Source organism: Tiliqua scincoides, chromosome 11, assembly GCF_035046505.1.
Source record: "Tiliqua scincoides isolate rTilSci1 chromosome 11, rTilSci1.hap2, whole genome shotgun sequence".
Taxonomy (NCBI): Eukaryota; Metazoa; Chordata; class Lepidosauria; order Squamata; family Scincidae; genus Tiliqua; species Tiliqua scincoides.
The window spans coordinates 24,782,202-24,799,323 of NC_089831.1; the positions used below are offsets into that span (position 1 = coordinate 24,782,202).

General features: G+C 47.2%; 2 protein-coding genes across 2 annotated transcripts; one reads left to right on the forward strand and one right to left on the reverse strand.

Moving 5' to 3' along the window:
- Positions 1 to 1,531: 1,531 nt before the first annotated feature.
- FDXACB1 (ferredoxin-fold anticodon binding domain containing 1) lies at positions 1,532 to 11,483 on the reverse strand. Its single transcript, XM_066639382.1, has 6 exons — positions 11,387 to 11,483; positions 7,599 to 7,795; positions 6,659 to 6,815; positions 5,571 to 5,774; positions 4,892 to 5,050; positions 1,532 to 2,873 (listed from the first exon to the last, which is right to left on the reverse strand). The coding sequence occupies exons 2-6, from the start codon at positions 7,780 to 7,782 to the stop codon at positions 1,706 to 1,708; spliced, it is 1,872 nt and encodes a 623-aa protein (XP_066495479.1). The 5' UTR covers positions 7,783 to 7,795; positions 11,387 to 11,483; the 3' UTR covers positions 1,532 to 1,705.
- Positions 11,247 to 16,788, forward strand: CFAP68 (cilia and flagella associated protein 68). The gene is made up of 4 exons (XM_066639384.1): positions 11,247 to 11,622; positions 14,261 to 14,488; positions 15,500 to 15,566; positions 16,455 to 16,788. The coding sequence occupies exons 1-4, from the start codon at positions 11,557 to 11,559 to the stop codon at positions 16,631 to 16,633; spliced, it is 540 nt and encodes a 179-aa protein (XP_066495481.1). The 5' UTR covers positions 11,247 to 11,556; the 3' UTR covers positions 16,634 to 16,788.
- The last annotated feature ends 334 nt before the right edge of the window (positions 16,789 to 17,122 follow it).

Consider the following 17,122-nt stretch of genomic DNA (forward strand, 5'->3'; position numbering starts at 1 on the left):
AGCCTTGGAAAGGAGACCCCCCTCCTCCTGCAGCCCCAAGTGGTACCTCCCAGAACAGCATCTCTTACTGGGCTCTGCTCCTCCTGGTGGCTTTTGCAGAGTAGTCTCTGGTCTTGTTGCATGCAGTGGAGCGAGGGCTGTTAAGGGACCCAGAGCCCCAGCCTATGCATGCCTACTCGGAAGTAAGTTCCACTGTAGTCAATGGGGCTTACTCCCAGGAAAGTGTGGACAGGATTGCAGCCTAAGGGCCACATCCTATCCAACTTTCCAGCCCCTGTGCGGTTGTGCCAATGGGGTGTGTGCTGCGTCTTATGGGAAGGTAGTTATGGAGGTCTCCACAAGGTAAGTGAACATTGTTCCCTTGCCTCGGGGCTGTACTGGTGCTGGAAAGCTGGATGAGATTGGGTCCCCCAGTTCCAACTCCAAGACTGCAATCCTGTAAGGGCCCGATTCTATCCAACTTTCCAGCATCAATGCAGCTGCAATGTAGCCCCAAGATAAGGGAACAAATGTTTCCTTACTTTGAGGAGGCCTCTATGACTGCCTTCCCACTACAGTACATGCCCCACTAGTGCAGCTGCGTCAGCACTGGGTTCTCAGCCTACTCAGTTATAGCAATAACTTCTATAATGCCCATTAAAATGATGAGATGGCATATACTGCTTGGGTCTTTCCAAGATCTGTAGCTGTAAATGACCCTGGATTTTTGTCTCTTTTATCAGTGCCTACACATGCAAGCATTACTGAGTTCACAAGTGCTTTCTTTGTAAAAGTGATTACCAGGAACCAATGTGGCACACAGACAATGTGGGCCTTTGACAAGTGAGGCCCAGGTTCTAATTCAAATCCCTACTCAGCCAGTAAGTTTATTGGATGACTTTGGTGCTGTCTCACTCTTGCCTGACCTACCTTGCAAGATTGTTAGGAGCAAGACACTAGGGGAGAAAGCCTGACCTTAGAGGAAAGGGTAGGTAAAAAAACACAATAATAAAAATCTGTCTATTGCTTCCTTTAAAGACAAATGCAAGGAGTGTGTTTTAGGAATATTATTCCTCAACATGCAAGCTGACCAGTTTAGCAAAGAAATCGTGAAGCTTCATTCAATAAAAGGTAGACAGAACATAGCTAGTTTGTACTGAGCCAGACCAGTGGTAGAGTCTAACCCAGTATGGTCTCTTCTGATGGGCTGCAGTTATCTGCTTTTGAACAGTGGTGGGATGCAGAGTTGGTCCATCCATGAAGCCAACTGAAACAATCACCTCAGGCAGCAAACTGGCAGGGTCACCCACCTCTGTTCCTCCACACTTGCCTCCACTGGGAGCAGAGGCTGCAGCATCACCTGGGAAGGCAGGGGAAGCATTTGGTTGATGAATGCAGGCACCAGGAAGTCCTGTGCCAGCCCTGGTGGGGTGCACTAATGATAAGAACTGGCAGAAAAGAGCCTCTGCAACCATATGCAACCACTTATGGATAGTGCAACATAGATGAGCAACAATTAAACAGCTAGACTTTATTGCCTGAGCAGCAGAATGTAGAAAAACGTGTACACCAGCACATGCACATTAAGCAAGGCTTTATGAAAGACTCATGTTTGGCCTGACATAACATAGTGTGTTGAAGGCTTCCATGCTATAATATCCAGACTGCTCACAGCAGCCTGAATTATGAGCTCTGGCAAAACCTGGCCATACAGAACAAGGACAAGCTACCTCAGTATCACGTGCAGACAACGTTGTATCTCCTGCCTAAGCTTCATCTGCATGGCAGCAACCTGTTTGTGACTCAGTGCCCTGTCACAAGACTGGTATTTAAGCCTGTAGCAGAGGCTGGTTCGGGCTGCCCCTGGGCACTGAAAGCTGTCAAGCAGCTGGACGGATACAACCGTTTCACTAGACACACGTCTGGCGATGGTGTGAAAATGGGTCTCGTCAAATTCTCCTGCTTCTGGAACCCAAAAGCTGACATCATGCACGTAGGAGGGTGGATACAGCGAAAAGTGTTTGAAAGGCCCCAAGACCCCTCCCGAGAACTGATTCAGGAAACGCTCGTCAGAGGTCCAGAGCAGTCGCCAGTCAGGGATTTCACATACATGCATGGCTAGCAAATCAAGGTTCAAGGAAGCACAAACAATTTCTTGACTGGTGCTTGTTGGTTGCCATGGAGCTGTACTGACAGTTCCTATACAGAGTCCCTTTGAGTCAGGATCAGAAGCATCACACTGCACAGTAATAAAATATTTTGACCTCAGGAGCTGAGGTTCAGAAGTCTCAGAGGTACCAAGGTGTGATTTTTCTGACTTATCTATTGTCCAGCCAAAATTAAAACCTGAACTTTGGCTCAAAGAGCTTAAAGCTCTTGCAAGGTTTTTCATAAGGAGCTGAATACATGAATCTTCCGTGCCTTTATCAACCACACAGAGAAAGACTGTCTCTTGAAAAATGGGCAAAGCATATGGAGAGATCTTGCATTTCTGAAAGGAGAGTCCGCTGAGGACCAGGAAAGTCCCTGGAAGAAACTCCATCTCTTGTATGACTCTATGAAGAGAACCCAGAAGAGAAGGGCTCAGATAACACTGTTCTGGGACCCAGTTGTCATCCTGGTCTGTACGGCACCACTCAGGAAGACCAGAAGGAAAGGAAAATGCCTTTGTATCTTGTGACATTTTGTTAGTAGAAGACGTGAGGTCTGGACTTCCTTCAACCACACGAACCATCCAAATGGCATCCAGAGGGGGAGAAGCAGGACAGCCAGTTCGAAACACTAAGGGAAGTGAACACCTCACTTTCTGGACTGGAATAGATTTGCCCAGTTCATCAATTAGCTTGTTGTTAATTGTTCTTACAGGATGCTCTGAATTCACATCCAGGAAACGCCTATTTGAAACAGTAAAATACAAAACAAAGAATTATTATTAGGCAAGTCATGCAAATCATATAGATAAAAAGCCTCATATGGTTCATGTTGCATAAAATGCGCAAAGTGCTTTATAATCCTCAGCTGACTCGGTGTCATTACTCCCATTTCACAGGAAAAAAGGAAGAATTCTCAAGTAGCAAATGCATCTTCCAGATAACCAAGAGAGCTGGGTTATTTGTCTTCTGTTGGAACACAGGAAGGGCTCAATTCTATCCAACTTTCCAGTGCCAAGCCAACAGTGCCAATAGGGCATGGGCTACATCACTGCAGCCACATCGGAGTTGAAAAGTTGGAAAGGACTGGGCCCTGGAGGAGTACCTTTCCAGCAGCAACACTAAGAGGGCATGCCCTGAATAGTTTATTTGAAATATGTACTTAGATTTAAAATATTTGCTTGTCTGAGGTTACCAAGGATGAGCAATCAACCACAATTTGAATGCAGACCTTCCCAGAGTTTGATCCAACAGAGATCCATAAACAAACTGCCTTTCACATTCCTGTACTAACACTTTAAATTGGACTACAATCCCAAAAATCAGTGGCGTCGCTAAGGGGGTGCGAGCCGCACCAGGTGACGTGCACAGGAGGGGTGACGCGCACTGGGGGGGGTAACATGCTAAAATCGCAGTGGTTAGGAGTAACCCCATCATGTTATATACCGTTAGATGCGGAATTTCGAGCGGAATGCAATGCAAAAACCCAGAGTGAAATATCTCCTTTCTATCAAAAGTTGTGGCCAAAATCTTGGAGAACAAAAAATGCATGAATCCCTATGGAAAGTGAATGTGAGCCATATCGCGCGTTTACTCACGAGTAGGCGGACGTGCCTTAGTCTATCGGAAAGGGCAGGCTGAGAGGAATCCAATGACACCTGAATGGTCCTGATCCAATTAATGCAGCCCCCAAAAACACCTGAGAAGGAAGTCCTTCCTTCCAAGCAGATGAATGTATTGAGCCCTATGGAAAGCCAAACTAAGCCTCAAGTAGGCAAATGCGCCTTGGCTGGTGTGGAAGATCAGGTGAAGGAGAGTGCAAGGTTACCAGAATGGTCCTGATCCTATGCACCTGGAGCTATACAAGTGCTCCAGAAGGCAGCCCCCCCACACTAAAAAGGATCAAAACAGAGGCTTCAGCAGATAAGGTGAACTTTTTTGAGACTCGCAGAACCAGGTAGATCCTGACAGTGACCTGGTTTAAACAGAAGTTCTTCAATTGAACTGGGCACTGGGTAGGGCTGAAAACCTTACTGGTTTTGGAGGGGGGGCATGTTACTGCAGGCAGGCTACAGAGGAGATTCACTTGGTAGACCAGGGCTGGCTTCTGCTTATTTAATTATTTATTTTACTTTAATTATTTATACTTATTTATTTTAATTTGCCTGATGATATCACTTCCACCATGACATCACTTCTGGTGGGTCTTGGACAGATTGTCATTCTAAAAAGTGGGCCCCAGTGCTAAAAGTTTGAGAATTGCTGCAATAAGGTGTTAGTAACCCCAGGTGTTAGTTGACACCCTGGGGAGGGGTGACACCACAAGTGACCAAAATCATTAAAATCATAGTCTGGAAGAATAATACCATCATGATATATATCAATCAATGCGTAATTTCATGCAGAATGTGTTCTATCTTTGGTACAGCCAAAAATCCAGTGGGAGCGGAGTGATGGTACATCACCACGCCCACCACCTGGGATATTGCCCCGCCCACTGCATGGGGGGTGACGCGCTGGCATCCCACACTGGGTGACGCAAATCCTAGTGATGCCACTGCCAAAAATGTAGCTCCAACCGAAATGGAAGTAGCTCCAACTGAAATCAAAGGGGCTCACATCCAAACAAGTACGGAGAAGACTGGGCCATAAGTCTTCAATGAGAGCATGCCTTTGAATGTTCCATTTAAGAGCAGTCATCAATGGGATGTTTATGCCAGACATGGCTGAATTCACAGGATTTTAACAATCAGACTCCATACCTGTTAATCTTATCTGCAAATATCTCTGGAACTGCAACGGAAACTAATTTGCCTTCCAGTTCTGTCTGACAGATTGTAGGTCTGAGGTGAAGAAGAGGCAAGCTGCGTGTGAATATGTGATTCAAAGCTCCCTCTGTGCAAAAAGATTTATCCTGATTCCTAGAAACAAATACAGCAAGGGGTTTTAAGCAACACTTCTGATCGGTACAAGCGAAAGACCAAACAAGTCATGACGAATTGTGTGAATTCAATTAACCAAGGAGATTAAATGCCCATGATTCTCAAATGTTTGACTGCTTGAAGCAGCAAGTGAGACTTTAAAAAGGAAGGACAGGTGCTAGCAGAATTGTAACTCTACCCAACCCTCCCACTTCTTTCATTCAAATGTATGCAAGAGTTGGATGGAGATGTCAAATCTGTGCCTTCTCTCAGTGAGAGCCAAAGCTATGTATAAAGTATAGCATTTTACTGCCAGAGGCAAAAGAATCTTAAATTGCTACAATTTTCAGTGATGCTACCCAAGTAACAGATGGAGGCGTGTTTTATGTATTTCTCAAGACAAGGGAACACAGGAAGCACCTTAAGAGGCAGGTGCAGGTACCATTATGCTAGTTACTATGGCAACACTTGAGCTGGCATCTGGAATGCCACTGAGAGCTGTGCAGTACCTGCAGCTTACCTGTAGCCTGTACTCTTATATTGACAAGCATCCCCAATGTTAAATGGATGAATGCTGCTCAGGATAAACCCTGCCTCTGCTGCCACAGCCACGACTTGCCAGCTGTTGTGCCACTCTCTCATTGGTTGGTCTGCAGGGGTCCCACCCTGCCCTTTACAGAGCGCCACGTGGACCTCTCCCTTCTCTGCCAGAACCTCTCTGCAGCTGGAACAAGAACAGACAGGTGATGGGTAACAATCTCAAAAGCTGCTTTCGCAAGTGTCAGTTTCTTGGGAGGAGTCCAAAAAGCCTGTTAGCTGTGTTGTTTGCACAATGGGGAAGGAATGCAAGTGTCACATAGCACTAGAGGAGCTAGTTGGATGCTTCTGACTGACTGATTACTCTTACAGTGATGGAATTATGATCCTCAAAAACATATTTCAACAAAAGGAAAACTAAAAGACATCAAAAAGAGAGACTAACCAATGGCCTACTCATCAGGCTTCAGGCTTGCAGGGCCCCTAAGTGGGAAGTTATGTTGGAAGAGTTGCAAACCAGAGGAACCAAATCCAAGCAGTAGAGCTTCATATTCTCTGCCAGATGCTTGCTTCATTTCTCCCCATGAAAGCCTCAGCAACAATAGCGTAGCCAGACAGGAGGGCGGTGCGATAAATACTGCAGACACGGCAAGGCATGTAAGTGGCCTCTCCCACTTGCTGTTGGAGCCATTCCAGGTAGTGATGGAAACTCAGAGAGGTTATGTGGCTTATAGGGTGCACTGCAGCACCTGCAGTATATCATGCTGCCGCCCCGCCCACCCACCCAGCTACACTACTGCTCAGCAATATTCCCTCTGCCCATACAGTCTGCTATTACACCACTTCTTGCAGAAAACTTTCAACTGCACCAAAGAACTGGTGCATTAGGGTCAAATGAGCATGCAGATTGATCAGGTCTATGGGGGGGGGGGAACTTTAGACAGAACTGGTTCGTGCTCATACAGAATTCTGAGGATTTTTTGCTGCAGGGTAGGAGCAGCTATTCATGTAACAGCACACCCATTCCCTATAAACAAGCGCAAAGCCTTACTTCTCTTTTGCCCTCCTCACCTACAGAAAAACTTGGCAAGCAGCTCTCTGTTCTGTTTTACTCCAGCTTTTCTCCCGCAATGGGGGAAGTTGAAATAAATGCGATCAAAATTCCTCTCGGCTGGCCAAAAGTGCTCTTTCAGTTTTGCGCAGTCAACACAAAAGCGAACTTCAGCCCCTGGAAAGTAGAAAAAGACAAATGACTCCAGAGCAAAGGAAGCTCATTCAGGTGCACCACATTCATTTGCTGATTTATTTTACTATGTAAATCGCTTTTTGAACTACTCCTGTTGAAAAGCGGTACGTAAAATATTATTAATAATAATAATAATAAGAGCACTTGAGAAGCATAAAGATTGACTCAGCTTTTTGAGATAGGACTCTGGCAAAGCATTCCTAACAGTCTTAAAAAAGTGAAGACTGGAAGCAAATCTGTCATCTTTTAGGGCTCAAAGCATCCCTCCAACCACCTCAACCACAAATTTTCCACATCAGTACAGCAGTCTTGATTCAGCACCTAATGGGCAGCCTTTAGTCTGATCCAACAGAATACAGTTACATTTCTGAAGGAAAATGCTGGAAGGAAGCCGAAGGAAGCAGATCAAGCCAAATACTACAGGCAATGCAAAACAAGGCCTAGGTAAGGGTACCAGATCATAACCTGGAAATCCTTTATATGCCTTGAAGAGTGGCAAGGAAGCAGGACATAATATGGTTGTCTTCTTCCCCAATGCCTTTATCTGCCCTGCTCTAGGGCAAAACTGGAATCCAACTTGAAGGATAAATGAAGGAACTGCGGTAGAATAAGCTATAATAATTTCTTCAGCAGCTTTACAGACATGCAGGATCACAGAGTTGAAATCTACCAGTTTTCCAATGCAGCAATCAGAAGTGACGTGACAAGCAATTTTCATTGCTAAAGCTCTGCCTTTTTAGAGTATTCTGAATTTTCTATAATTACCTCTATCCCTCAAATACTGTATGTTGTCTTTGGCAAGTGCTTGTCTGGAAACAGTGTCTTCGCTCTCAAGGCAGGTGGCAGTGATGTGGGTCTCGCAGCCTGCCGCTTTGCACAAACCAGCGGCAAAGGAGAAGTTTCCTTCCCCAATCAGGAGGAGGTGGTGTGGATGATGCACAGACCTCATAGTTGCAGCACAGCTTTAAGTGGAGAGAAAGAGGAGGTGAAGAATTCTTTCAAGAAGCGTTACAAAAGGGCTGCAAAGGTTTTGACAATATCACTGAGGCTGACATGGCTAACAGGACAGCACCATACAAAAGTGACCAGAAACGAAAAGAACCCCTGGTGTATGGGCAAAGAGGTGCTTTCTTCAAGTGGTGCTTATCTTATATTTAAGCAAGGGGAGAGTAACTCCCTCGTCATTCCACCACAGTGTCTTTTTTTCCAGGGGCTCTTTGCTGGTGATTCTTCTGCATCTTTCCAGCTTGTGAGCCCTTCTTAGGGCCATGCAGTTTGCTGGATTTTGTCTGTATACTGTTTACTATCATTGTGAAAAGCCTATACATAGTAGCCTGTTCAAAGTACAGAATGTGTAACATTTCCCCAAATGCAGTCGCATACCATGGTAGCATCAAGTATGATAGATTAAAAATTAAATATTGAAATGAATGGGGACCCACCTGTAATGGGCTCACAACTCACGGATTGAGAACCACTAGTAAAGATGCTATACCATACTCAGCTACTAGATGGGATGAATAATGGAATCTAATGGAATGAAGTTATAATTATTTAACAGCCCAAAGGTGGGGAATGGGATTCTGATGCTTTTTCCCTGGCTGCAAGGCATGTAAAGGTGGAGCCCAGCATCAGTGGATGCCAAATCAGTGGATCCAGAGGTGCCACCTGTATTTAAGAAGAGCACCCTGCTAGACCAGCCCAGAGATGCAGCCAGTCCAGCCCAGCCTCCTGCTCCCCAGAAAGGGCACCAGGTGCCTCTTGGAAGGCCACAACCAGGGCAGGAGAGCCACAACCCATTCCTATTGCTACCCCCCAGACACTCAGGGGTATACTGCACCTGCAGCTGGAGGTTCCATGCACCCCCCACTCCTGGTAGCTAGGGGGGCCGGGGGGCTTTGCCCCCCCGAACCAGCGGTTTGCCCCCCCCAGCAATTTTTCCAAACCCATCCTCTTTATCTAATCTGGCGTCAGTTGGGGGTGATTTGAAGCCCTTTTTGCAACATTTTTTGTGCACAGGAAGACGGCTCAGTGCTTCTGGCAAGGATTGGGGAGGAGAGAGAGAGTGCATCTGTGTGGAGTGAGTAGAACAGTGTCCGGGGGGGGGGGGGCTCCTTGGAAGTTATGACCTCTGGTCACCCTGCCCCCATCCAGAGCACATGGAGAGCGGGGCTGGTCAAGAGCAGCTACAAGAAGGTTGGGAGAGATTTCGACTTGTACTGGCTGAGGGAAGGGAGGGTGCTATTTCTTCTACTGCGGAACATGCTAATTACTATAATGGTACTGCTGTGGGGGGTCAGGGAGAAATGTTTCTGTTTGGAGAAATCATGGGGGCAGGTTCTTGCCTTTCAGATATACTTTTAAAATTAATGGCTGCTGCTTGGGATGTGGGTAGACCCCTTTTCTGGTGGAAGGAAACATGGAAGCATTTGAGCTAAAGAGAACGAAGAACTTAAGTGTGGGAAAGGGTCTAAGCAGGGCAGATCGGGGGAGACCATGGGTACATATCCCCCCCAACTGTCCTGTCAGCAGGGAAGGGCGCCTGCCAGGATGGAGAGCAAAATCAGGTGTCAGGGGAACACCCACTGGGAGGGTGTCAAGGAGATTGGCTAGAACGGGAGCCCAGGTCTACCCACCCAGCAAACAGCCACAGAGGCTTTACGCTCAATCAGGAGCCCAGGTCTACCCAAGAGGTAGACCTGGGCTCCAAGTTAAATAGGAGCTAGATAGGTGCTAGATAGGGACTAGATAGTTGCGAGATAGGCGCTATGTAGGTGCTAGATAGGTGCTAAATAGGTGTTGGATAGATGTTAGATAGGCGCTATATAGGTACTAGATAGGTGTTAGGTGTTAAATAGGCACTAGATAGGCGCTATATAGGTGTGATAGGTGTTATATAGGTGCTAGATAGGCACTATATAGGCGCTAGATAGGTGCTATATAGATGTTAGACAGGCGCTATATAGATGTTAGATAGGTGGTATATAGGTGCTAGATAGGTGCTATTTAGGTGTTAGATAGGCACTATATAGGTGCTATATAGGTGGTATATAGGTGTTAAAAAGGCACTAGACAGGCGCTATATAGGTGTTAGGCACTATATAGGCGTTAGATAGGTGCAAGATAGGCACTATATTGCTAGATAGGTGCTAAATAGGTGTTAGATCGGCGTTAAATAGGTGTTAAATAGGCACTAAGGCGCTATATAGGTGTTAGATAGGTGCTAGATAGGTGTTAGGTGTTATATAGGTGCTAGATAGGCACTTTATAGGTGTTATATAGGTGCTAGATAGACGCTATATACGTGCTAGATAGGTAGGTGCTAGATAGGTGCTATATAGGTTAGACGCTATATAGCTGCTAGATAGGTGTTAAATAGGCACTAGATAGGTGCTATATAGGTGCTGGAAAGCTGTTAGGTGCGAGATAGGCGCTATATAGGTGCTAGATAGGTGCTAATTAGGTGTTACGTGCTAGATAGGTGCTATAGAGGTGTTAGGTGATAGATAGGTGCTATAGAGCTGTTAAATAGGTGTTAGATAGGTGCTATATAGGTGTTAGATAGGTGCTAGATAGGTGCTATATAGGTGCTAGATAAGGTGTTGGATAGGTGCTAGATAGGTGCAAGATAGGCGTTATATAGTAGATAGGTGCGAGATACGCACTAGATAGGTGTTACATAGGTGCTATATAGGCGGTTTATAGGTGTTAGATAGGCGCTATATAGGTGCTACATAGGTGTTAGATAGGTGCTATATAGGTGTTAGATAGGTGTTAAATAGGCGCTATATAGGTGTTAGATAGGTGTTATAGTCCTTGATGTGCTGAAAGGGCAGGTAGGGCCCCCACCATCTACCCCAGGGGTCTCCAAACCCCGGCCCGGGGGCCAGATGAGGCCTCTATCTGGCCCGCAGCCAGCCTCTTGTCCCCTGAAAGCCTCTGGCCCACTCAACTCTACATGACCAAGCTGTGCTCTGGTTGTGTCTGGAGGGTGTTCTGAGGGCCAGAGAGGTTGAATGAATGAGCCCATTCGTTCATTTATTCACTCATCTAAGTTCCATCTCTAATTCCATCTCTAATTTTATATTTAAATTTTTTTTCCGGCCCTCAGCACCATGCCAGATATTTAATGCAGCCCTCTGGCCAAAAAGTTTGGAGACCCCTGGTCTACCCCAATCCCCAAAGGGGCGTGGCATAATTTGAGCCACTCCCCCTTCTGCTTCTGCAAGCCCTGGGTCTGAAAAGGTTGAAAGGGAGGGGGTTTCCCAAAAGGGTGTGGTTTAACTTTAGCCACGCCTCTTCCTGCAAAGACTGACCGGAAGTCTTTCCACGCCTTCCACCCCACCCAAAGGGGGCGTGGTCTAACGTTAGCCACGCCCGTTCTGCAAAGGTCAGAGGGGCAGGAAGCCTTGCCACGTCCGCTGCACCCAAAGGGCGTGACCTAACTTTAGCCACGCCCCTTCTGCAAAGCCAAGGGCGGGAAGCCTCGCCACGCTTGCCCCACCCACAGGGGCGGGGCATTGTTTTAGCCACGCCCTCCTGCTTTCAAAGACCTGCGCTCTTAACCCCTCCGGTGCCGCATCGCGGGCTCCATCGAGGGCCTCGAAGCCTCGACGACGCGTCTCTCCCCCGCTCACCACAGAAGCCGGTGTCGCGCCTCCGCCTGCGTCACTTCCGCCCGCGATGGGCCTGCGCTTCCGGTGCGGGCGCCTGGGTTGTTGCCATGGAGACGGAGGCGCCGCTGGCTCCGCCTCCGCGGCACCAGCGCACCTGGCGGGCTGGAGAGAAGGCAAGCGGGGGGGGGGGCGAGCGGGGCAGGTGGCCGCCCACAGCGCCCGCCCCACTGGGGGCCGAGGTGGAGCCTCCATGGACGCTGGCAGTCTACCCGCGGGAGCCCAGGCGCGGAGGGCAGCAGCCTCTGCCTCCCCAGGGGCCGCCCTCGGCGGGGGTGTGCCTGGGACGGTGGGCGGCAGTCCTCGTGGAGGCTCCAGGGCTGGGGGCAGTCTACCTGGATGCCAGTAGTGGAATGGGGGGAGCAGCCAGGACATGACAGCAACCCTTGTGGAGCCTCCAGGGCTGGGAGCAGTCTACCTCTGAACAGTGGCGTAGCCAGAGGAGGAGCAAAGCACTGAGGTTTGCACGGTGCCTCACCACGGCATGCAAGCAGCCCCTCCCCTCGGAGTCATTCCAGGGCACAGGCAGACCTTCTGGAACATACGCAGAGTGTGCTTCATTTTCTCTTGAGAGTAGCCAACACCTGCATTGAAATTGGGGGCAGGAGGGGAGGCTGTTCTTCTCTATCAAGCGGTGATTCTCAAACCTTCTATCTTCAGAACCCACTTTTTAGAATGACAGTCTGTTGGGACCCACCAGAAGTGATGTCATTAACCTGGAAGTGATGTCATAACCTGAAGTGACGTCATCGATTTAGGCTTCCAACCTCAGCCGCAATCAGAGCCTGCCCTGTCCAGCAGCTCTGCCGTGTATTTTCAGTATTTTTAATGGTGGCTGCACTAGGTGCTATACAACCCACCTGAAATTGGCACACGACCCACCTAATGGGTCCCAACCCACAGTTTGAGAAACACTGCTCTGTCTGTTTTATAATTCAACATCCTTCTTTTCAGTGTAAAGCATTTCCAGGGCAGCTTACAAGTAATAAATAGATTCAAACAACAGCAGTATTCATTGCAACAAGTGCAATTAATAGAGCTGTAGAAATGGGAAGTGACAAGCCTGGCAGCAAGGTCTTTGGTGGTGAAAAACCACCAAGATACCATGTATGGTGACATGCACCAGACATGGGGGGGGGGGAACCTCCCCATTTTCCTTACACAGGCTGATCACAAGGAAGAGTTGTGTTCCTAGCACTTGCCCCTCACTCACACAATCCTTTTTGTGTATTTCCTGAGAATAAGCCAGAAAAATAGAATATAGCAAAAATGATGTCATGTGCTTTGTTCATAATTTCTCCCATTTTCCCTTGAAAGTTAATGACCCACATTTTTAGCCCATTTTCTGCCAGCGCCTGACTGGTGTAGGCTCAGCGCTGGCACTCTCTACTCTGAGGATGTCGTAAATGTGCTTTATGGCACGTTTATGGCACCCAGCGCTAGCACTGGGCCACTTTAGAATTGGGCCCTCAGTCAATTCAGGTAGAAACCTCTCACCCCCATGCATTATCTGAGGCCCTTGACATCAGACTTAGCTGATGATCAGTAAATTACATCACAAACAGAAGTGATCTGTTTTCTGGTTGCCTAGTCCAGTTCCTCCTACCATCTCTCAGAGCAGGCAGGGCCACCGGTCCTTTTAACATCATTTGCAGCCCACTGAGACTCCATGTTGTCAGAGACCCTGAGGCTAAAATCCAGAGTTAAGGACAAAGCAGATTGAAGATGTGGAATTTTGAGGACAGCACTAGTTCATACAGTACAAATACTACTTCGGAATCGGAGGTATTCCCTTGCTAATCTCCAGTGCCAAATGTCAACCCAGTCCATTGTAGGGTGTGATCAGATGTCCCTCTCCCTTGGAATAAGAGCATGAGTTTTATTGCAATGCCCAGGACAACTATTGTATTTGGCTTGCATTTGATGTGCACATCGCAACAGTCCCCAATGCCTTTCTGTTTTTCCTGCTGGCCAGTGCTATCTCATGCTCCTTTTGGTTAAAGCAATATATTTTGAGTGTTAACGTGGTTGGCATCTTGGATGGGAGATGCCTAGTAGTCCAAAAACCAATTTTGGAGAAGAATTAGAGCAACATAAATATGTGACAGAAAGGAAAAATAACATGAAGTTACTGTCTGAATTGTAACATGTAAAAACAGTCTTGGGCAGGAATCTTGAGCATACCTGTGAGGAAGTAAATCCCACTGAATAGTGGGACTTGTGGACTAAGATTAGGTTGCAGAAAACTTAGTACTCTCATAGGAATATATGAAGCCGCCTTGCCTCAAGTTGGTATTGTCTTTTCCCTGGGCAGGCTGTTATAAGACCCTTGCCTGAAAACCCAGATTGTTGCTTGGCAAAGACTTCTAGGGTTTCAGGCACAAGGCTTTTCTGAGCAGGGGTTGAACTGGAAATCTATCTATATATATAGCAGGTATTTACGCCAGTGGAAGAACATCTGACATTTTGTGGTACTAATGAAATCTTGACTAACAGTATTAGACAAACATGAAGTTAACCCCTTAGGGTTTGATAGGCTGAGCTACAGTATTCCCTCTCAGGTGACCTGGGAATTGAAGTTCTGCAAGGGGACAGCTTGGGACTTCTAACAGGACCCTCTGTACGTCTCCAAACATAATTCTTTGTGGGTAGAGATGACCATTCAGATAGAACCAGGACAAGCCGCACCATAGCTCTGTCCTCTGTGATCAGAATGTGTTCCTGTCTTCAGCCCCTGTTTCTTTCTCTTCCCAGGCCATGTCCCTGTCTTGTTTCTTTAATCCTCACCACGGCTGTCTGCTACAAGCCAATGGCCACGGGGAAGTGTGGGCTGACTGGAACAGCACGTCCAAGTTCTTCCAGTACGGTTGGAGGTGCACCACCAACGAGGACTCTTACTCCAACAAAACACTCTTGGGTAACTGGAACCAGGAACGCTACGACGTTCGGAAAGTGCTGCAGCCCAGACCTCTCCCCTCCCAGGTCAGAGCATCACCTCCCATCTGTTAGCTGGTCAAGTTATTCCTTTTGCTGTGTGCTGAATGGTTGGTCTGAGTCCAGCCTTGAGAAGAAACGCTGTGTAGATATGATTCTTGGGCTACAAAGGTGCATAGTTCAGCTCTCAGCCCAGCCATGAAGCTCATGACATGACCATGGTCACGGCACTCTGTCTCTGTCTAGCCCAACAATTTTCAACGTTTTTCGTCTCAGCACACTGACAAGGCACTGAAATTTCCAGGGCACACCATCAGTTGTTTTTTTAAAAAATTTTGTTGTTGTTTACAATTGACAGGGCACCACTGCACTGTCAGCAGAGGGCTCACATCACCCAGTGGTCCTACCACCCAGTGGTAATTGCCCTTCGCCAAACTCCTGTGGCACACCTACAGATCATTCGAAGAATGTCAGTAGCACACAGTCTGAAAATTGCTGGTCTCATGGGTTTGTTCATGGGAGAAATGCAGGGTCTGCAGCTATCACTATGAGCATCTTGGAGGATGGGTGCGAAACAGATTTAACCCATTTCTGCCTAGCCCACAGGTGTATACATTTGATCCCTGTTGCATATATGCAACATTGGGCAGAAATGACTTAATTCACAGACAAAATAATTGTTGTAATGAAATTTATCATTGAAGGTAAGCAGGCCTGGGTCTGAGCTGGCCCAGGACCTGGGAGAGAAGTCACTGGAACTTGTGTGCTGTTCAGAGCTCTTTGGAGGAAACAGGACAGGAATGTATGTTAGGCAGCCTTCTTCTGTATGTGGTGCTTCCTGTTTGCTTTGTCTCGATGCAGCTCTTTTTTTTTTCACTCCTAGCCATTTAATGTTTTCCCACTGGCTGATTGTACCCAACCCTTCTGGCAAGCTGAGTCGGTGTGTGCAAAGGGATTTATACAACTGACAATAAGGTTCTTTCCATTAAGGGTGTTACGTGATTGAATTAAGTGGGCTTCTCAGCCAAGCATACACTAAATCTCAGCTTTCCCTTTCAGTACGGTCACTACTTTGAGTCCACTCACTCGGCGGACTACACCAAGGAAATGCCTCACAGTACAAGAAGTAGGTACACCAGATTGCACCACAAAAGGTGTTTTTGTTTTTTTACAAAACTGGGTTCAGGAACTTAAGGACTGTGGCAGGATGGATGGGGCTGAATCCTCAACAGCAGAATGGTTCTGCAAAGAGAAGAATGCGAGATCACAATCTGGGTAACAGGCTAGAATCTGGCATGAGTTGGGTCCCTAAAGGGCAGAGTAGAAATGCGATAAGAAAGGAAAAAAATTAGAAATAATGGTCCTTAAAGGGCTGGAAGGTGCATCAAACCCAATTAATCCATAGGATTAAAACACATGAAATGCACCCTGCTGTATAAGCAGTTTGAATGGATGGGTGCCAGTGCTGTTTCCCCTGCTTTCCCTTTATTTTCATGGTTGTCATTTGCTATCATGGGGCCTGGTAATGGCCACTAGTTTAGGTGGCTTCAAAAGGGTAGACCAGTGGTTCCCAAATTTTGGGTCTGGAACCCACTAGTGGGTCAGGACTCAATTTTTGGTGGGTTGTGAAACTGATATGGCAGATTAGGCTATGTCCATCAAGGGTTAAACAAGTTGCTATTTGCGGGGGGGGGCACTGCTGCCCAATCACCATTATAGCTATACCCCTTGGCATTTATAAAGCAGGCAGCAGCCTAGGGTCTCTAAAATGTTTGGGAACCACTGGATTAGACAAAACCCAGAGGAAAATGACCTTGTCATCAGCTGTCGCCATGAAGGCTACATGGAGCCTCTTGATTTGGGGGATGCTACCAACTTTGCCTTTGGGTTCTACTGGTTAGTTCATTGTTGTGGGGGTGCACGCACATGTACTACTTTGCTGGCCTGGAAAAGCCCTGCTTCTGCTTCCTGTGTGGCTTTTACATCCTCAGACTTGTCCTCTCTCTGCTTGTAGGAGTTATACGAGAACCGCATTGGTTCCCTGGACACCAGCCAGAGCTGGAGCCTCCTCCAGTCAAGCGAACAGCTCGATCATGCTACATGATAGACTACGAACCTCCATATAGCAGTGGACCTTGCCTGCTGGCTGCTGGAAAGCCCAAGGAACCAGAAGGGGAACAGGTGAAGCAGTAGGATTGGAGAGGGGCTCTCCTCCACTTCAGGACAAACTGGGCAGCGTGAAGGGCCCTGTCAGTATGGCCCCGCTCCTCTCTCCAGATACTCTTAGTAGCAAGGCTGCCGCCTGGCCCATCACAAGCCATGTCTGTAAATAAATGAATGTGCACCAAAGTGACCATGAAATTCTTGATTCTTGTGGCTTGACATCTCTGTGTGTGTTCTGGGTGCTTCTGTTTTTTCTTGACATAGTATGTGAGGAGCTGTCCAGCATTTGGACTTGCGGGCTACTAAATATGTTTAAGTGTGCAGCCAGCAATGAAAGAGCTAGTCATGATTTTGTTTAAAAAAATAGTTATGGTTGCTCAGTGATAACAGAAGAAAACTCTACACATGCTCAGAGCCACTCGCTTTGCCAATTCACATTGATAACTCTAGAACTGAGCTGCAACACTGAAGAAGCATTCTGAGGCCAGGCCAAAAATATGTCTGCCCCTAAGACTGACA

Bases quoted from the DNA above. Each gene is read 5' to 3' on its own strand.
- FDXACB1 (XM_066639382.1), bottom strand. From the start codon at position 7,782: ATGAGGTCTGTGCATCATCCACACCACCTCCTCCTGATTGGGGAAGGA. The intron at 5,775-6,658 runs GTGAGGAGGGCA...TTCTTGTTCCAG, and splicing joins CTTGCCAAGTTTTTCTGTAG to CTGCAGAGAGGTTCTGGCAG. The intron at 5,051-5,570 runs GTAAGCTGCAGG...ATTTGTTTCTAG, and splicing joins TATAAGAGTACAGGCTACAG to GAATCAGGATAAATCTTTTT.
- CFAP68 (XM_066639384.1), top strand. From the start codon at position 11,557: ATGGAGACGGAGGCGCCGCTGGCTCCGCCTCCGCGGCACCAGCGCACC. The intron at 11,623-14,260 runs GCAAGCGGGGGG...TTCTCTTCCCAG, and splicing joins CCTGGCGGGCTGGAGAGAAG to GCCATGTCCCTGTCTTGTTT. The intron at 14,489-15,499 runs GTCAGAGCATCA...TTTCCCTTTCAG, and splicing joins CCAGACCTCTCCCCTCCCAG to TACGGTCACTACTTTGAGTC.